The sequence below is a fragment of the Lissotriton helveticus genome, chromosome 1_2 (genome assembly GCF_964261635.1).
Source record: "Lissotriton helveticus chromosome 1_2, aLisHel1.1, whole genome shotgun sequence".
NCBI lineage: Eukaryota > Metazoa > Chordata > Amphibia > Caudata > Salamandridae > Lissotriton > Lissotriton helveticus.
Window position 1 is genome coordinate 163,362,149 of NC_136058.1, and position 21,503 is coordinate 163,383,651.

Genomic DNA, 21,503 nt, shown 5'->3' on the forward strand with positions numbered 1-21,503 from the left:
ATGGGCGATCATTCTGCGGATCGGCTCCTGGGAGGCGCCACGTCGGGTGGTAGTCCGCGATAATTGTTCTGCGCGATGGCGCTGCCTGCGCTCTTCTTTCTCCTTGCGGTGGCTGTTGCGTTGCCACGTGGCGCGTTTCTGCGCACTTACTGTTCAGGGTTCCTGGACGCCTGTTGCGTGACGTTGGGTACTTGCTTCTTTGGCTGTCGTCAGGTACTTGCTGCTTTGGACCGTTGGCGGGAGTAGTTAATGCTGCGGTGAGCGCCTGTGGCCACAAAGCGTCGCTGCTCTCTCCGTCCTTTGATCGCGGCAGTCTTTTCCCTGGACGTTCTTCCAGTGCTTGGCAGTCGTTTCCTCCAGACGTTCTGTCAGTGCTTGGATGCTTAGTGAGGCGTTCGTGCCTCTTCCCACGTCGCGCTGGAAGTGGCATCTGCCGACTCCTTGGTGGTGTGTGTGGGTGTCTTCTGCGCTGTTGCGCACTTACTTGCTGCGTGAGATTATATGCTTTTCTTGGGGGGGGGTTACTCAATCCATTGCCCCTTGCTACTGTTGACCCATCGTGGGTTTGTGCAATGCTTGTTTTCTTTCTTGAATGGCAGGTGCGCTTTTCCTTTTGGCCACTGGGTGGCAGTGTTGCTGGATAGCTTCCTTTCAGCAGTAGCTTGTTGTGCCTGATACTCTCCTCCCTGACTGTGCACTCTACTGTCCCTGCTCCTCCCGGTGTTCCTTGTGGACTGGAGCTGCTGCTGTGAACCGGCCCCAGGGGCTGGCCGCCACCTCTTTGCTGGTGAGTCTCTTCCCTGTTTTTGTGTACTTTTGGGGGCGGGAGGGCGCAGGCATGATGGCGAGGCAGTTCTGTGGGTATGTGATGTGCAGGGGATAAAAGGCTCAGTGTCTCGCACACTTTGAAGTTTATTTGGCACACTTTCAAGCTTATCTTTGGCGGCGCTGGCCGCTTACAGGCACTTTGTTCCTCACATGGAGCCCACGAGGTGGGGGCACATTAGATCTCGGCGGCGCTGGCCGCATGCAGGCGCTTGCTTATTCTCCCGCTTTCCCCTCCCAGTCCGCGGCAGCCTCGGCAGTCCTTACGCAGGCGGGGGAGGTGGTGATGCTTCCCTCAGGCGGGGGAGCTCGTCGCTCCTGTCACTCCTGCCTGGGCGGGGGCGCTCGAGGCAGGCCGCGGGTGGGCTCCGCCGGCTCTGCCTATTCAAACGCTGGTAATTATCCGGCCCTGCAGGCTCCACTCTCCGGTCTCCCGCCGCAGCAGCTTCACCTTGCACACGCTGCGCGGCGGAGACCTGCCATGCTTGTCGCAGGCCGCGGGTGGGCTCCGCTGGCACTGCTTGTTCTTTCGTTGTTGGGGGTGCTACCGGCGGGCCGCGGGTGGGCTCCGCTGGCCCGCTAACTGTCCGGACCACGTTGCGAGGGGGGTCAGGAGGCGGGTAGCTACTCCGCTCCCTCCCCCTCGTTATTCTTCTTGATTGCGGATCCGGTCGCCCCTTCCCACGCCGTCTCTAGTCTCTGGGCCCCACCACTTCCAGTCACACACACGGCGGGGGCAGGGGACTACTCGGGCAGGCCGCGGGTGGGCTCCGCTGGTCCTGCTTATACTTTGGCATAGTTCATGGCGGGCACTTCGCCCCTGGAGCTCACCTTCGGCCTGCAGGCCTGATGCTCTGTCGCGGACGTGGCGGGTGGGCTCCGCCCGGCCGGTGCACCGCTCCGTGGGGTCACTGCTTCGCGGCCGTCTCAGGTGGGCACTGGGCGGTCCGCTCTTTCCTGGTGGCACTTGTTGGTGGCGGCCAACGTGGGTGGGCTCCGGTCAGCTTGCTGTGGGCCTCCCGGTCGCTGCGGGGCTCCGACGTGCCCACCGGCTTCTCGGCGCGCTGCGCCGTGCTGCAGGGGATGCCCTCCAGGCGGGCAGCTCTCTTCCCCTTTTCTTTTTGCTGTGGGTAGTGGCACGCATGGGCTGCACTACCGGCCTCGTCGCCAGTGTAAAATTGCAAAGGGCCCTAGGCCCGCATGTTAGAGAGCAGCAATGATGTAGACACGGACACCAGATAGGGGTAGTGGGAATGGCCACGAGCACGTGCGCTCGGCCCCTTTTATTGGCCTCGTCACCTGACCCAGTGACGTAGGTGATGGGTGTGTGTTCGATGTGCAATACACTGCAGAACACTAGAACGTGTCCATGCTAGGACACTACATCTTTGTCAGCGTAGTTGCGCTCCTGGATTAAACCAGAGAAAAAGAATTACAAATTAGAACCAGTTTCTTTACAAATCACCAAAAATCGCCAAGAATTGGGAAACTAGTAATCAAGGCTAAAATAAAGAGTAAGCCTAAATTATCAATTAGAGTGAGGGCCTGGAATGGAGATTTAATACTATACAAGTTCAGGAAAAAGTTTTAAAACTATGGACCCGATTCACAAAGGTAAACTGAGATGAACATTTTAACTATATCACTTTTGGTATTCACATAGGGCATTTATGAGTAGTAAAGTTAGACATTTGTCTCAGTGCAACTTAAGTTTTGGTCTCAGTTGAATTTAGGACCAAAACTTAAGTTAAACTGAGACAAGCGTCTAGCTAAACTAACCCTAAATACCCTTTGTGAAAAGTTGGACTTTCGTCTCAGTTTACCTTTGTGAATCGGGCCCAATATTTAGAGACGAGTTCTAATTACTAAATGTGAACAATAATTTGGATGTAAATAGAACATGAAAATAACACAGCAGCATCCTTAGGTAGTTTAATAAAAGCTATTAATCCATGTGAAATTAGCCTAGGTGCTTTTAGCCTTTACGCAACCAGCACATTAATTTGTAGAATATGTATCAAGGGGAAGACACATGGGGTCTAATGAACGAACCACTTTTTGTTTCGAAACAGTGAGTTTTAAAATTGCCAGGGTGTGCGACTGCAAAATGGTATTTGGCAATACACAAAACCCCTTTTGGCGTGGGATTTTTTTTTCAACTTGTAAAAGAGGGTTTGTGACTCATTCGAGTCACAATGAAGAAGGGGTCTTGAACTGAAAGTCAGAACGGTATGAATTAATAGTTTGTGACTGCAATTGCAAGCCATGGCACAGTCACCAAAACTCAAAGGAGATGGTAAACGATGTACATCAGATTCCTCTTGGGAATTTGTGTCAGGTAGCCTCAGGGGACCACCACAACCCGGTCCCCGATCTCTTCCCGAAAGGAAACATTTTTTAAAGAAGCACCAGTTCCTCCATAGAATAGAGGCTGCTTCAAAAATATGTCCTGTTTGGAATACAAGCACAGAGATAAAGATCTACAGAACTTTGCAGGCCACCATCCCTGGATAGTTAATTGCAAGGAGTCGCAAAGAGCAATCTGCCTCATTAATATCAGGGAGCTTGTTCTGCGACCCCCTACAAGTGGACATTTTGTGATGCAACCTATTAGTGCATAGGTCACAACGCAAGATGAAAAGCGCCCACTATTTCTGACTTACCTCTTCTTACACACGACCATTGTTCACATTGACTGCCTTCATTTTATGTTTGTTATGTAACTGGAGTTTTACAAAGCGCAATATTTACCCTAGGTTCTCTTGGCGATGGGACCAATTCTAGAAAGGGCAGTGGAAGGAGTGCGAAAAGGGAAGCAGCTATATTTTCTATATATCATAATTGATAGTGTTAGAAATGTTAACCAATAATGCAAAGGAACAGCTGTGCAAAATAATCTCTTTTGCTAAAAGTGTATTTTATTAGATTCCGGTCAAATGTAATTAAGTACACATTTTGAGCACTAGTTACCGGCCCAGATAGCACTGCTAGTAAAATTGGAAGTAACATAGCAATTTGCACTCCAAAGTTCATCTTGTTTTCTTTGTTTGGAGACGGTGTAGATGTTTCTTTTGGCCACTTATGCCAGGCAGACTTCCAAGAAGGACGCAGCCAACCTAAGCCGGTAGAAGCTGGAACGATGTCACATGAACATTAGTTACCTCTTGGCCAGATGGCTCTAGTGCGCTTCCATTTGCCATGTTGGATGCTTCAAGGCTGCATGAGCCAGAGAGATGTTGTAGCAGCCCAAAAGCACAGCTTCCCATGGTGTTCTTTTACTTGTACTAAATAGGAAGATTCTGGACTGTCTCCATTAACAAAATCCATAGACATGTCCAAGAGCAGGGCAGAAGATGAAGCAACAGAAATGGCTGATGTAGCATACGTGTGTGGTCATGAAAAGACGAATTCTGCAATGTAATGTTGCCAAATACCTCTGCCCCTAAAGAGCCTCTAGAATAAAAGGGTGTTCTTGAGAACCGTGTTTGCTCTTCAACGGGAGACAGCCAACTGTTTTAGGTATCTTTAAACTGAAAACATCTGTCCTTCAAGTTTAAAAAAATATTTCAGGGCTATATTAGGATTAATATGAAGATCGCAGATACAACTACAAAAATGCATTTTTGCCCTAGGCTTCATGGAATTGTAGTTGCATATGCTTGTTTTTGTGGTTTGGATTAGGGTCCTCCTCTTCAGGTCCACCACATCTTTCCAGGTTTTCTGACATACTCAACTATGCCAAAGACCTTCTTGTTGTTCCAAATTTGAAATCTAGGGTTACACTGTCAGGTTAAATTAGTGTTGCAGTTTTTAGTATATTTAGTTCAACAGTTATTAGGGTTGGACCAGATACAAACGGGTTTTACTAAAACACAAACAATAGGAAAGTTTAATAATTTATGCCAAACCACTGAACTCAATTCTTTGTAAATGTACAGTATCCAAAAATAGCTTCAGTGGTTGCAAACAAAATCCACTTAATTACTTAGTCCAGCGCCACACATGGCCAAACACTGGTACTGCAACGCCCTCACATAGAAAATAATACAAGGACATTATGAAACCATCTAAGAAAATATTGGTAAATTACATAACATTTTTCTAACTAGTTAAATATATATATAATTGTTGTTTAATGATAAAGAAAATAAAAAATACAACATTTTTATTATTTAATTATAAAACATTGTAACAAACTTTTTTACATTTAAACACTAATGTAACTTTTTTCTTAAAATATAAATTAAATTACATTGAAGTTTGCAGATACTTTATCCTACAGAGCTTCCCTGCCCCACTGCATTGTCTTCCTCTGGTAAAGTGTAGGGAAAATAAAAATACAAGTTTATATAACTTGAAACAATAATAAAAATATGTATATGATTAAGTAATATTGTAAATTGTTTTACATGTTGAAGAAAAGAAAAATATTACAGCACTAGTAACTTTATTTGTAATATAATCTTTAATTAATTAAAATATATAAAAAAATTACAATCATTTTTCTGAAGTTTAAATTAAATGATACATTTCCACCTAAAGCAAAAATATATATTTTATTATGAATTAATAATCATTAATAGTGACGTATAGGATTCATTTAAAATATTTTAATTATAATTTAATAAATACAAATATTATATTAATGTTTTAATTAATAAAGTTGTTACAATATTTTTAATTGCATACTAAATATGTACTCTTTTTAGCTTTTTTAACATTTAGGCCCTCATTACTATGTCGGTCGATGGACATCATATCCGAATGGAAACATCTGAAAAATGGGTTGTAGAGAACGTCTCCTTCATGTTTTTGTATATAGTACATGGCTGTCATATTGTCCTTTCAGACTAGGAAAACCTTGTCTATAAGGTGAGGTAGAAATGCTTTCAGCGCTAGGTGAACAGCATGAATCTCTAGGTAGTTGATGTGAAGATTCTGGTGTTTGGTGTCCCATAGACTCTGAACTGTTTTCATTTGCCACCCCGAGTGGTAGGGTTATGCCCAGAAGTGGGTCCAGTGCTCTCCATGCCACTGGAGTCAAGCTATCCTGGTTGATGAGGGGTGAAACCGCTAAACCGGTACTAGGATGCTTGTTTCCAGTCCAGGGAGAACCTGACCTGGCAGTTCAGGCTGGCCTGTTCCCATTGGGCACAGGGTCAAGACTGATTTGCATATGGCTGGGTTCAAACTGGAATGGCATGGGGAGCAAACAAATGATGGATTTAGGCCCAGATCTCTGTACTGGGATGAATGTATGACATTGTTCTGCATTCTGTCCATCAATTGTTGTTTTTTATTTGCCACCCGAGTGGGGCTGGTATGCCCAAATGTGGATCTCGTGCTCTCCATACCACTGGAGTCAAGCTATCCTGGCCGATTAGAGGTGAAACCCCGAAATCGGTCTAGGATGCATGTTTCCATTCCAGAGAGTACCTGGCCTGGCAGTTCGGGCTGGACTGTTGCCACTGGGCACAGGGTCAAGACTGATTTGCATATGGCTGGGTTCAAACTGGAATGGCAAGGGGAGCAAATACATGATGGATTTAGGCCCAGATCTCTGTACTGGGGTGAATGTATGACATTGTTCTGCATTCTGTCCATCAATTGTTGTTTTTCATTTGCCACCCCGAGTGGGACGGGTATGACCAGACATGGGTCCCGTGCTCTCCATGCCACTGGAGTCAAGCTATCCTGGCTGCTGAGGGATGAAACCCCGAAACCAGTCCTACGAGGCTTGTTTCAGGTCCAGTGAGGACCTGGCCTGGCAGTTCGAGCTGGACTGTTCCCATTGAGCACAGGGCCAAGACTGATTTGCATATGGCTGCGTTCAAACTGGCATGGCATGGGGTGCAAGAAAATGATGGATTTAGGCCCAGATCTCTGTACTGGGGTGAATGTATGACATTGTTCTGCATTCTGTCCATCAATTGTTTTTCAGATGTTATAAGTGGGCACCCCACCCTGTCAGGGATGTGTCCGCTGTTAGCACAATCTGTGGGGACAGGGTCGACGAAGGGCCGCCACTTTGATACGTTTTGTGTGTTCCACCACTGCAGAGAGTGATAGGTGCAGCTGTCTACCAACATTAGATCTTGTAGTTGACCCTGTGATGGAGTCCATTAACATGCTAAGCATTCCTGTAAAGGACGCATTTTTAATCTTGCATGAGGTACTATCGCAATGCATGATGCCATCATTTCTAGTAATTGCATGAAAGTTCTGACTTTTAGAAAATAATTGCTTTGGAACTGTGGTAGCATTTTTGAGAAATTGTGGATCCTGGCTGCCTTTGGATAGGCGAGACCTACTTGAGTGTTGAGCATTGTTCCTAGATAGGGCTGTAGCTGTGACAGTTGAAGATGGAATTTTATTACATTGATTCTGAATCCTAGCTGATGTAGAAGATTTATGGTAATTTGAGTGTGTTGTAGACACCTGTGATATGTTGGCTTTGATAAGCCAATGATCCAGATATGGGAAGACATGCATTTGTTGTCTTCTAAGATGAGCTGCTACCATTGCTAAGCAGTTGGTGAATACTCTGGGTGCGGTAGTGACTCGGAATGGGAGCACTTTGAATTGATCATGCTTTACGGCTATTACAAATCTGAGATATTTGTGATGTGCTGTGTGAATAAGGATGTGACAATATGTAACCTTTAAGTCTAGTGGTGACATAAAATCGCCTTGCTGTAGGAGTGGAAGCACTTGTTGAAGTGTGACCATATGGAAGTGTTCTGATAGTATGTATAGGTTTAAGGGCCTGAGATCTAGAATTGGCTGTGTAGAACCGTCCTCTTTGGGAATTAGGAAATAAAAAGAATAGACCTGTGACCCCTGATGTTGTATTGGGACTGGTTCTATAGCTCCTTTTATTAAAAGGGCTTGTACTATCTGTTTGAGCAGTTGTTGATGCTCTAGAGAGAGTCTGTGAGTGTGAGGTGGGATACTGGGAGGATTGCTGGTGAGCTCCAGGCAATACCCATGTTGGCTAATGTCCATCACCCTCTTGTCTGATGTTATTGATTGCCAAGTGGGAAGAATCTGTTGCAGACATCCCCTGATAGGTGTAAGATGGTCAGGGATTTGTTATGGAGTCACTGCGTGTTGGTAGATGTGGAGGTATGGGTTGATGTATCTCTACCTCTACCTTTAGAATTGTTGCCTCTATAACCACCTCTGTAAAATCCTCTAGAGGGGGAGGATTGAGTTTGGGGTCTGTAGAATGAGCGACAAGAGGAACCTCTAATAGAGGGTGTGTGAAGTGCTCCCATAGATTTAGCCACTTCAGTATCCTTTTTCATCGTCTCTAGTGTTTCATCCACTTGTTGTGCGAAAAAATGTTCTTTATCAAAAGTAGCATTTAATATTGTTTTATGGACTCCGGGTTTAAAACCAGAGATATATAGCCGTGCATGTTTTCTGAGGAGAATGTTGGTGTTAACTCCTCTGGCTGCAGTATCAACAGCTTCTAGTGCACAACTGATGGAGGAATTGGAGATTAATGTTTCCTTCTGCACTTCCTCCTTTTCTCCACACTGCGCACCAACATACCAGAGCAGACACCCACCCTCCCACTCTTGGAAGGAGGAATTGCCTGCAGCAGAAAATTAAGGCTGCCAAAAAACATTTGGACTGATTTACTGAGTTGACCTCATGGAGGGGTGGTGATTTGTGTGGGCACTGGCCAGGCAGGAGGGGGGACTGACCTGCTGGTCGTCGTGGACCTTATTGCCCTATTCTGGGATGCCTGGAGTTGAACATTTTGGGGGGATTTGTCTGGTGACATTGTTAAAGATTGCAGGAATCTGTAAGCATGAGCTGAAAGCCATTTTTGTACTTGGTAGCCATCTTAGTTAGCCATGTGCTTGCCATGTGCTTTCTCCCTCTTCTAGAGCCTTGAACATGCTCAGAAAGGCCTAGCTGTCAGAATGCACCTGTTCCTAGTATAGAACTGTCAGGCTATTCTCGCTGATGTAAGGAGAAATGTCTCTCCTCCCACTTTGCTGAGCAAGCAAATTTTGTATAGCCATATTAGTCATTTTGCATGCTGGTATGTACCAGGACCTCCCTTTGGTTTTATGCTGACTAATGTAACCTATTCATATATAAGGCCTCTGTTCTCAGTACTCCTTAGATTGGCTCCTACAGTGGCCTGAGGGTATTGTATGACGCAGTCTCCCTCATGTGAGCTTATTAAAAATTGTATTTTTATATTACAGCTTCTGTGCCAATTTCTTCTTTATTGGTTTTAAAGGACTGGGTGTATTAGTGAACCCCTTAGGAGAATTATATTTCTTCAACATGTACCCCCAGCAGGGATGGAGCAGTATGCGATGCACTGGTGTATGTGATGGCATGGTATTGCCCATCCCTGTGCGAGACGGAGGGAAAGCTGCCAAAAAGGAATACTTACCAATAATCCCTGGGATGCCCTTGATTGAGGGCTGGGGAGATTAATAAGGAATATTGGCCTTCTGGCAATATGCCTTCTGAGAGTTGCATGTTAATGAAAATGGAGACAATCTCTTTGAGCTGTTTTGCTGATCTTATGTCCTGTATTTTCATAACTCTTATGTCTGTTTAACTATAGTTTTCATGTCTCTCTAAACTGATGCTGTGTGAATAAAGATAAAGGGCTACGCCTTGGCTAAACTATGAAAGAAGTTGTCTCTCTCCTTATGAGTCTTCTCAGTGGGGGAGAGCACAGCGACTTGCATATTGTGAGCGCACCAGAGGCCGCCGCTCCCTGAGTTTCCACACAGTGCTTCTTCAATGTTGATAACTAGAAGGAATCACAGTCCATTATGTGTCACTCAAGAATGAACCCCTGAACCCGCTACCCTATAGTTTTTTCACATCACAATGAGAGTGTTTATTTAATATTGAGGGTGTTGAAATATATTTCTGCCTACTTTATTCATTGTCAATGAGTTTGGAATAAATCAAAAACTTCTATAAAGATAAATAACCTTCAAAAAGCTAATCAGCTTGGCTTTAAAGGTTGTTAAACAAAATAATTGTTTCATTTCTCAACAAGAGTTAAGGTGCTTTGCTCATTGAAAATGTTCAGAAAACTGTTAGCTTTTCATAGCAGACTTTGTCTAAGCAGCTCAGAGTAAAGACGTCAGCTTCTCATCCTCAATCATTGGAACTTATCAATATTTTCCTGTAAACGTATGGAGAGGAGAGTCACTTATGTTTCTGGGAATCATTATATATTTAATGTCTTGTGAGTTGTTTTTAATGGAAACACTTTAGTGGGAAATTCGAAGTGATGCTTTTGTTCAAAAGACACAAAGGTAACAAAAGTAGTCAGCCCTTTCCTGAGGTGTACCACAATAGTTCATTTGGAAATCTTCTTATTTCTACATTATTGCTCTTTTTCTTGCTAAGGTCAAGATGAATAGTGTAAGTATTTCTTTAAAGCAATACTTACCTTAAAATGTCCTTTTCCCTCCTACTGGATAAAGTATCACTTTAAAATGCAGTACACTAATAATGATATTTAAAAAAATATAATCAAAAAACTATGTGTCGTTATGGCTTTATGCAGTACAGATAGTAAAACATAGTCATCAATTATTTTTTTAAAGTTGGGAAATTGAACAATGACCATATAGATTTTATATTTTACAATAATTATTGTGCAGATACCTATTACGACTAGCGATAAAAAAGTCTCTGCTTTAGTTTGACCTAATCAGGCAAAAAGTTACGCCATCTTATTTCTTTAAAAAATATTGTTGTACGTAGTTCTAATAGTCCTTAACGTTTAAGAGCCCTCGGGTGGCACTGATGACAAGTGACCGCTAATAAAAGAAAAGCCACAGTCAAAGAGGCACATATATGCTCTTGTAACCTAGACTCATCAAAAATCGGCAGTATTCCAGAGGCAGGTTTGTTTAATGCAACCCATCTCTTCCTGTTCAGAAAGACTGAGATAAAGGGTCAGCTGCAAGCTTTACTCCACCTTACCTTCACCCTACCTTATTATTTGCAAGGTACAGGTAGTTCAGGTTCTCCAGCTGTTCAAACACATCCTCTGGAAGCCCTTTAAATGATAGCAAAAAAGAATTAGACACATTTTGATTGGTAATGTATTTACAGCAGCACTACTCTCATTTTGAGCATTATAAGATGGTTTAATTAGATCATGTGATTTAGTAAATTAGCAGGATCGCATAGTGGAAGCAGATGATTATGATTTAATAATTACTAACAAGAAACAATTTAAATTACTTAGGGATCATCCCCCTTTGCTTTTCCACATTTTGTTCCATGCAACATTTCCAGGTCAGCCAAATCAAAGGGCGCTGAATGGTATCACACGATATCGGCTCACTTCACGCGGTCACCAGGTGAGAGTGGTGTGTGTAGTGAGCTGGAACCCCTACAGAGAGCAGGTTTCCACCTCTTTGTGTAGAGGCTCTAGGCAGATGACTTGCATCAGGGGTTTTAGAACCTCCCCAGGGCGTCGACTGCAGCCTCAGAAGCATTTATGATTTGTCTGTGGTGGCGAGTGGGAGGGTTTGTTTGTGCAGTGTCCTCTCTCCTTGCCCTCCCACCCTATCCATGTTTGGCCAAGTGGTGATGGACTCCAAATCACACCCCCACTCCAAATCCCATCCCCCACTTCAAACCCCATCCATTCACAGCCTTCAAGAACACGTACCCTCCTTTCACACTGTAAAATTAACTTCAGTTTTGGCAGGTCTGCATTTCTTCATCACATTTACTTTCCTAAATCATTACGTCAACATAACCTTCAAATACGAACACAATACTTTGACAAGGAGTTCCTTCAGATTGACAATCCGACGAGTAGCTAAAGGAGAAGGGCAGGAAAAGGTGATGATGTGGAAAAGTAACTGCTGTGCCAATGATATGGGAATGTTTTGGCGGGAAAGTTATGACGTATGCCGAAGTTGTAATACAATGAAAACAGACAAAAATTACGTAACTTCTACATACAGTGTTGAGCGTACCAAATTGGAGAAGGTTAGTAACTTAGAAGGTTAACTGTGGATGCTCAGTGTACAATATTAGTATCTCAATGTGGACTGAGGACCATCTGAATAATAATCTAAGAAGATAAACAGGGCATATTTGGCACTGAGTTAACTAAGATTGTGAAACATGACATGTTGCTAAGCTGAACATGTATAAAAATAGTACAAAACGTGTGTTTATTTAAGGAAACCTCTCGGTTTATTATTGTATGCACCTGAGTAGGTGCCTGGATGCTACAGTATGTTCACATGTGTGGCTGTGTACGGACCTGTGACACCCCCTTTTTAGGTCTCGGCCTGCGTAGGCTGCGCTTGTGCAGTCTCGCTGGCGAGATGTTATGTTTTCTAGTATGGGGCTTAAACAAGCCAGCTCTTATCCATTGGCTGGCTTCCTAAACGGCGGCCAGCCATTTGAGAAGAGCTTTGTCCGTCACTTTAAGCCCCGTCCATTTCGGATTGACGGGCGTGTTGTTTTTGCTTCTTTCTCTCCTCTTCCCATTGGCTGGAATTTTAATGGGTAGAGGAGAGAAAGAAAAACACGCCCCCGAATCTGAAAATGACGGAGCGTTTTGGAGATCTATTCTGGCCTGCGAGCGACTGAGGGATTTATTCTCCGCCGTTCCCCGGATTGTGCACATCCCTCCACCCTCACATCCCCGGACCCGCCATGGAGCGCTTGTTCTACACTTTTATGCAACTTTAATGAACAAGTCTTCAAACAAAAGATGACGTGAGACGGACAGCACTCTCACCCTGTAACAGTCTTCCACCTACAGCGTCTAAGCTTGTGGAAGTCCCGCCTATGCCAACTCTCAATATGTTGTAGAGGGGAGGGGAGAGAAGCAAGAGTAGTGATGGACACGTCTCCTGGCTTATTACAACTCTCCACCTCCCCTCTTTCTGTTCCGGAAGTTCTATCTGTGCCAGTATCCAACATGGTCGTCGGTGAGCCGTGAGCGCACTCTGGGCAGGTAAATCGTCCCAAACTTGGCTTGGTCTCCGAAAGTGTGGTAGTACAAAGTGTCTGCTTGAAGCAGAAGGGACTCATCGCGCTTCACCAAAGAATCCAAGAGATGGAAAGGAGCCAGTGACCACAGTAAGCATGGCAACCTTGGCTTCTGACGTTGTCTACGTCATGCGCGTACGATACGTGTCGTGCGTTTGTGTACGTGCCGTGCGTGCTCTGGTTTCTGACTGCTGCGCCCATGGCTGCGTTTCGTTTGCTGCCGCTCTTGCTTATTTTCGTGCCGGTGCAGCCTATATTATTTCACCTTCCGTCCAACGGGCGCCAGTGTCTATGAGAGGAGATCCACCAGGAAGTGCTAGTTACTGGGGAATACGAGGCGAGCGAACAGCCCGGGGTTAAGACGCACTTGAAGGTAAGACCCGATGGGGTGGAGTGTTCTAGGTTCACGCAGAATTAGTCCATCAGACTCCGGAATGTGTATTCCAAATCGAGTGACAAGTTGTGGACGACTGAACGCAACTGAGCCCATGGTATAATGCTTCAGGAGGCAGATAAATCCTCAACTCACATACCTGATTATTGTCAAATGCTTTTCTATCCTCAGTCAGGGCTAACGAACAGCTGGAGGGTCGAAGGGTTGAAATCAACAAGGGAAGACGATATAGGTTTCTTAACTTCAACCTTACGATAACCTTACGATAACACTGGACTTTCTGTCCTTGCAAAGTTGACGTTCTTTGCATAAATAGCCATTCCAAGAATATGTAAGTCTTCCAAGTGTTGCCTCTGTTCCCTGGTTGTGATCATTTTTTCTTGCCTCTGTTCCCTGGTTGTGATCGTTTTTTCTTGTCTCTGTTCCCTGGTTGTGATCGTATTTTTGCCTCTGTTCCCTGGTTGTGATCGTTTTTTCTTGTCTCTGTTCCCTGTTTGTGATCGTTTTTTCTTGCTTCTGTTCCCTGGTTGTGATCGTTCTTTTTCTTGCCTCTCTTCCCTGGTTGTGCCCGTTTTTTCTTGCCTCTCTTCCCTGGTTGTGATCGTTTTTTCTCGCGTCTGTTCCTGTTGTGCTCGCTTTTCTTGCCTCTGTTCCCTGGTTGTGATCGCTTTTCTTGCCTCTGTTCCCTGGGCAGAGGTGGGCGTGTGGTGAGGGGCAGTGGGTGCCCAGGGCATGGACGCCAGCGCACCAGCTGATCTGGACTGAGGGAAGCAAAGGGTGAGCCCTGGGAGTTGGTGGGGGCCTCGAATAACCCATTTGTAAATAAGGAGAGTCCCCGGGGTGAGGGTGTGTGTGTGTCTCTATGGCTTTGTGTGTGTGTGTGGCTCTGTGTGTGTGTGTGGCTGTGTGTGTTTGTGTGTGTGTGGCTCTGTGTGTGTGTGTGGCTCTGTGTGTGTGTGTGTGTGGCTGTGTGTGTGTGTGTGTGTGTGGCTCTGTGTGTGTGTGTCTCTGTGTGCGGCTCTGTGTGTGTGTGGCTGTGTGTGTGTGTGTGTGCCTCTGTGTGTGTGTGGCTGTGTGTGTGTGTGTGTGGCTGTGTGTGTGTGTGGCTCTGTATTTGTATGTGGCTCAGTGTGTGTGGGTGTGTGTATGTGGCTCTGTGTGTGTGTGTGTGTGTGTGTGTGTGGCTCTGTGTGTGTGTGTCTGTGTGTGTGTGTGTGTGTGTGGCTCTGTGTGTGTGTGTGTGGCTCTGTGTGTGTGTGTGTGTGTGTGTGTGGCTCTGTGTGTGTGTGTGTGTGTGTGTGTGTGGCTCCGTGTGTGTGTGTGTGTGTGGCTCGGTGTGTGTGTGGCTCTGTGTGTGTGGCTCTCTGTGTGGCTCTCTGTGTGTGTGGCTCTGTGTGTGTGTGTGTGGTTCTGTGTGTGTGGCTCTGTGTGTGTGTGTGTGGCTCTGTGTGTGTGTATGTGTGGCTCTGTGTGTGTGGATCTGTGTGTGTGTGTGTGGCTCTCTGTGTGTGTGTGTGGCTCTGTGTGTGTGTGTGTGGCTCTGTGTGTGTGTGTGTGTGGCTCTGTGTGTGTGTGTGTGGCTCTCTGTGTGTGTGTGTGGCTCTGTGTGTGTGTGTGTGGCTCTGTGTGTGCGTGTGTGGCTCTGTGTGTGTGTGTATGGGTGTGTGTGTGTGTGTGTGTGGCTCTCTCTGTATGTGTGGCTATGTGTGTTTGGCTCTATGTGTGTGTGGCTCTGTGTGTGTGTGTGTGTGTGTGTGTGTGTGTGTGGCTCTGTGTGTGTGTGTCTCTCTGTATGTGTGTGTGTGTTCGGCTCTGTGTGTGTATGTTGGGCTCTGTATGTGTGTGTGTTGGGCTCTGTGTGTGTGTGTTGGGCTCTGTGTGTGTGTGTTGGGCTCTGTGTGTGTGTGTGTTGGGCTCTGTGTATGTGTGTGTTGGGCTCTCTGTGTGTGCTAATACTCTCTACTATTCTCTAATGCTCACCTTTCGCCATTGTAAAAGACAATACCATTTATTTATGTTTTTAAAAAAACAAAAAATGAAAAAAATGCCATTTCCAATGCCAATAGCTCTAACTTTAACAAAGACGAGACCATTGCATTGTAAATGCTTGTTTTAAGTATGATTGTGTGCCTGCCCTTGTGTGTATGTGCTGGCATGTGTGTTTGCATCGGTGCCAATGTTGAACTAGCAATGGGTGTTAACAGAGCCATCGTGAAAACTAGGAATGTGCACTTTGTGGAAATTGAGACAACGGAGCAATGTGTGCAATACCTGGTATTGCTACAACCAGGGCTGTAAGTGGGCAGAAAGAAGCAGCAAAATACCCGTTGGGCGGCATATAATGCTAAGCAGATATTTCTAACGTAGGTGTTTTAATAAAATCCCTTAAATATATCGGCCACGCCCCTTGGGGGACCCCCTGTTTTTACATGCCACTTAAAGCTCTGGCGACAACTGATGCACTGGGGTTACCCCAGTACTGTGGAAATGTCAATGTTCGTTAATTGAGATGCTTTGAAGAATGTATGCTTATTGTGACATTGTGGTAACTATGAAAGTGTTTACCAGAATCGCATGGAAAAGGGAACCAAGCATATTATTGAGCATTGAAGAAATTGAAAACACGTTTACAGTGGCATTGAGCCATTTTGAAGCTTAAAGTGCGGTCACTGGGCCAACTTGGAAACTAGCATTTTATATTTAATATGGCACTGTTTTGTGATTACTGGGGTATGGAAGAAATAGACACCTATGCTAAGGAACGGTGTATACCTGGCAGTCATAAGCTCCTATGGGCCGGCCTAGTGGGAATGCTGTCGTTTACAAATGGTAATAAAATGTGCTATGGTTGTGTGCTTGCAATACTACTATGCATATACCAAACAGAATGTGTGTGCTCCTGCTGGGATAGTGTGTGTGTTATTTGGGAAATGTTTAAACACAGGACTATTATGCAGGGCCAACAAAAGGGGTTAACTAATGTTACTGATCCACGGCGCACTAGAAACATTAAAATACTATGTAGTGTAATTTTTCTCAAAATTTTACCAGGGTAAAATACATTACTAAATAAAGGTCCATTTTAACAAACGTTATTGGCCGCGTTCATTCTCGAATGTTCTCCATTTCCCGTATTTTCCCCCAACAAAATCTTTGGGAGGAGGACCCACCGCCCTAAATACATTTATTTTAAGGTAGTTGTTAAATTCTAACCACTGATGGTACATTTTTCAAGCTTATTATGTTTTTAAAATATTTATTTTGCCATGATGTCAGATTGGTGTAACAAATTGATATCACAATCAGAACTTACCATATATAGGAAAAAGCACATACATTACCTATGTAATATTCATATTTCGTGTTAAATATTAAGGGTTTGGAGCGATAACTATATAAATACATACGATTATTGATCATCATCAGCCAGAATAGGGGCGATGAAACTGATCAAAATTAAGGGTCACGAAATTCAGCATTCATATGATCGAGTAAAGCTCCACAGACCGTTAAGCCGAGTTTGCTTCTACGTGGCCCTTTGAGTGAGTCTAGACTGAGCTCTACAGTGAAGAAAGCGAAAAATCAAGCTCCCCACATTTCAAAAGAAGGTGGTTGTTTTTGAGCGACCCTCGACCCTGGTCACAGGCCAGGTCGCTCCCCCACCATGCCAGCACCACCCTTGCTGCCCCCTTGCTGCCTCTACTTTTCTGCCGTTTTTCTCCCGCCTTCCGCCGCTGCCTCCCCTGCGGCCCCGCCCCCGCGCCTGATTGGACCCCTGCTCCCCCGCCCACCTGCTCCTCCCTCCCTCGCCCCTTCTTAAGGGAGGGCGCTGCGCACTAAGGGAGCAACCCTCGACCCTGGTCACAGGCCAGGTTGCTCCCCCACCGCGCCAGCACCACCCTTGCTGCCCCCTTGCTGCCTCTACTTTCCCGCCGTTTTTCTCCCGCCTCCCGCTCCCGCCGCTGCCTCCCCTGCGGCCCCGCCCCCCGCGCCTGATTGGACCCCCGCTTCCCCTCCCACCTGCTCCTCCCTCCCTCGCCCCTTCTTAAGAGAGGGCGCTGCGCACTAAGGGAGCGACCCTCGACCCTGGTCACAAGCCAGGTCGCTCCCCCACCGCGCCAGCACCAACCTTGCTGCCTCTACTTTCCTGCCGTTTTTCTCCCGCCGCTGCCTCCCCTGCGGCCTGCCCCCCACACCTGATTGGACCCCCGCTCCCCCTTCCACCTGCTCCTCCCTCCCTCGCCCCTTCTTAATGGAGGCCACTGCACGGCCGCCTGCGCCCGTCCGCGCCCGTCCGCGCCTGGACCGCGCCCAGCGCCAGAACCCCTGGCCCCCGCCGAAGCCAAGCTGCCCGACTGAGATACGACTCCGCCGCCCTCAACACACTCAACAACGGACGACCACCCGCCTGCTACCAAGCCACCCCGAAGCGCACCCATGGACCCTTCACCTGCCAAGCCTGCAAATTCACCTGCCTCCGTACCTGCACCCCACCCACCAAACACAGCAACGACAACAACAACCACCTCAAGTGCATCCTGCTCAACACCCGCTCCGTCCCAAACACGCCGTTGAACTCTGGGAACTCCTCGACACAACAGCTCCAGACGTTGCCTTCCTCACGGAAACTTGGATGAACGCCTCCTCGGCCCCCGACATCGCCATAGCCATCCCGGACGGCTACAAAATCACCCGGAAGGACCGCATCAACAAAACCGGAGGAGGAGTTGCCATCATCTACAGGAACACCATCAGCGTCACGACCAATGCCGAAGACACACTCACCCCCGCCGAACACCTACACTTCCAGATCCACACCGACCCCCAGACCACCCTCAGAGGAACCCTCATCTACCAACCTCCGGGCCCACGAACACAATTCAGCGAGACCATCGCCGATTTCATCAGCCCGCACGCCCTAGCCTCTCCAGAGTACATCCTCCTATGGGAGCTGAACTTCCACAAAAACAACGACAGCAACACCACCACCCTGCTCGCCAACCTCGCCAACCTCGGACTCAAGCAACTGGTGGACACGCCCACCCACCTCGCCGGCCACACACTCGACCCCATCTTTTCCGCCAGCAACCACGTCTCCTTCAGCCACTCCTCCGGACTACACTGGACCGACCACAGCTGCATCCACTTCACCTTCAAAAAGACCACCTCCCACCACCAGACACCACAGATCCCCCGCAGATGCTGGAGCAAAGTCACCACAGACCAACAGACCGCATCGCTGAGCCAGAACCCACCTGCCAACACCCCAGACACCAACGACGCAGCGCACAACCTCACACAGTGGATCACCAACTGCGCCGACGACCTCGCCCATCTTGAGAAACCCCCAGGCAAGACTAGCAACAGAAAAACCGCATGGTTCACAGACGCCCTCAAAATCGCAACGAAATCGTGCAGAACCCTCGAAAAAGCCTGGCGCCACAAGCGGACACAAGAAAACAAGACAGCCCTCAAGAGAGCCACCTGCGAATACCACCAGATGATCCGCACCACCAAAAGGACATCATTCCAAAAGCGGCTGGACAACAACGCCCACAACAGCAAGGAACTCTTCAGCATCATCAAAGAGCTCTCCAATCCCAGCGCCAGCAACAACGACATCTCACCGTCACAAGACCTCTGCAACTCCCTCGCCACATTCTTCCACCGCAAGATCACAGACATACATGACAGCTTCGGACCCCAGACCCCGCCCCCAACCACCAAACCAACAACCCCCACCTCCACCCTCAACGCATGGACCCCATCAGCACCAAAGACACTACCCGCGTCATGAACAGCATCCACTCCGGCTCCCTCTCCGACCCATGCCCTCATCATATCTTCAACAAAGCCGACTCCATCATCGCACCCCACCTCCGGGACGTCATTAACAACTCCATCACGTCAGCCACATTCCCTGAAAGCTGGAAACACGCAGAAATCAACGCCCTACTGAAGAAACCAACAGCGGACCCCAAAGACTTCAAGAACTTCCGCCCCATCTCTCTCCTCCCCTTCCCGGCTAAAGTCATTGAGAAGAGCATCAACAAACAGCTGACAGCATTCCTCAAAGAAAACAACTCGCTCGACCCATCCCAGTCCAGATTCCGAGCCAACCACAGCACCGAGACCGCCCTCATGGCAGCCACCGATGACATCAGGACCCTGATGGACAACGGAGAGACAGCCGCCCTCATCCTCCTCGACCTCTCTGCAGCCTTTGACACCGTCTGCCACCGCACCCTAATAACCCGCCTCTACAACACTGGGATCCAAGGCCAAACTTCAGAAACGCCTTCAACGCATACAGAACGCCTCCGCACGACTCATCCTCGACATCCCTCGTCACAGCCACATATCGGCCCACCTGAGAAACCTGCACTGGCTCCCCATCAGCAAGAGGATCACGTTGAGGCTGCTCATCCACGCACACAAAGCGCTCCATGACACGGGTCCCGAATACCTCAACAACCGCCTGTCGTTCTACACTCCCACCCGCCAGCTCCGCTCCACCAGCCTCGCCCTCGCCACCGTCCCTCGGATTCGCAGAACCACCACCGGAGGAAGATCGTTCTCCTACCTGGCAGCCAAGACATGGAACTCCCTCCCTGCACACCTACGACTGACCCAGGACCATATCACCTTCAGGAAACACCTCACGACCTGGCTATTCGAGCAGTAGCGGCACCCCCCCCCCCCCCCTTCAGCACCTTTAGACCCTCACGGGTGAGTAGCGCGCTTTACAAATTGATTGATTGATTTATTGATTGAAGCCACGACGAAGCGATACACAGCCGGGCCCTGGCAGTTGCCATGAACATAAGGTAACCCACTTGTGGATTAGCCTGTCCGGTCACCGAGCCGCTTGTGACACCTGATAACATAGCTGTGGGAATGATCCTAATTTCTTTCCACGTCACCAAAGTTGAAAAGGCCTCTATCCCTAAAAGGAGCTGACTCAGCTTAGTGCATGTAAAAAAACACATAGAGACTATCAGCTAAATCTGCCCGACATTGAAAACATTTGCCATTATTTGCACCCCCCACTTCAACAATTTTGCGGGTGTATGATAAAGGTTGAAGATGGGTTTTATAGTGCTGTGCCCTAAAGCTCGAGGAGATCAAGATTTTCTCAGCAATCTCAATGGACTCCTGTAGAAGTCCATCACCCTGGCCCAGGATAACACTCCATTTCTTATTTTGGTTTTCAAGATCGTCCTCCTGCATTTCCAGAAGGCACATATAAAGGCTACCGTTTTTCTCTCTATGTTTGATTACTTCAATGAGACCCTTTTTCCCTGTGTCCCCCTGATTGCAGTTTTTTTTCAGGAGATAGTCCCATATCTGTAAATACATCAAAAATCTGAGTTTGAAAATCCGTATTTTTTCCTAAGTGCAGCAAATGTATACAGGTAATCCTTCTCAGATGACGTGTTACCTCCTAGCTCACCCGCGAGACCTGTAGCATGCTAAAGTTGAGAACATTATGCAATGGAGAACTCTGAGAATTATATGCTGACATGTGCCAATTTGCCATGCTTATGGGATAGGCTGGGGTCCTGCTGTAACGCCTGCGAACGCTGGACAATGTGAAAAATGTAAGTTAAGTTGTTGCATGCACACCTGCCTCTTGATTACTGGATGAACGTTGAAGTATTCTGTTTAGTTGTAACGGAGACTCTACAGCAATGTATCTCTTGACTGCAGTCGCGCGGCCAACTGTGATGATGTATGTATCTGATAATGCCTTCACTGTCGGATGTATGAATGTAAAACTTCTAAGAACCTGTTTCCAGACTTTAAACGCAGCAGAAAGAATCTTAACCTGGGTCTTTTTATAGTAGCTAGGTTCGCTCACCCTAAAAAACATCTTTCTGCTTCTGCACCTAGCATCATTTGATAAATAGAGGGGGCGTCTGCTACATTACTACATGCTTCTCCTATTACTGTACTGTATATATAAAATTTTCCTAATAAAATCAAAAGAAATTTGAAAAAAATCAAAAGAAATCCTCATATTCTGCAGGACGCAGGCATAGTTATAAAATACAAAATTAGGAACCGCCCATAATCCCCGAGTTCTGGGTAATGTCATAAACTTCATTGCCCTACAGGCTTCTTTCTGACCCCAGATACATCTACCAGAGTGCTTGCAGATTTTGCAGCTGCACTCTGCTGAGCTCTGAAGGGACCGACCTAAACAAAAATACCGCACTTAGGGAAAAATATTATTTTTCAAAATATTACAACAACCGACCAA

The 21,503-nt window shown here is 46.8% G+C and overlaps 1 protein-coding gene across 1 annotated transcript in view; it reads right to left on the reverse strand.

Annotated features, from left to right (window-relative positions):
- The window catches only part of PODN (podocan), a 385,969-nt gene that overhangs the window by 147,994 nt on the left and 216,472 nt on the right, over positions 1-21,503 (reverse strand). Inside the window, exon 4 of the mRNA XM_078673459.1 lies at positions 10,818-10,882. Within this exon, the coding sequence (XP_078529585.1) occupies positions 10,818-10,882 (65 nt within the window). The remainder of the gene's footprint in view (positions 1-10,817; positions 10,883-21,503) is intronic.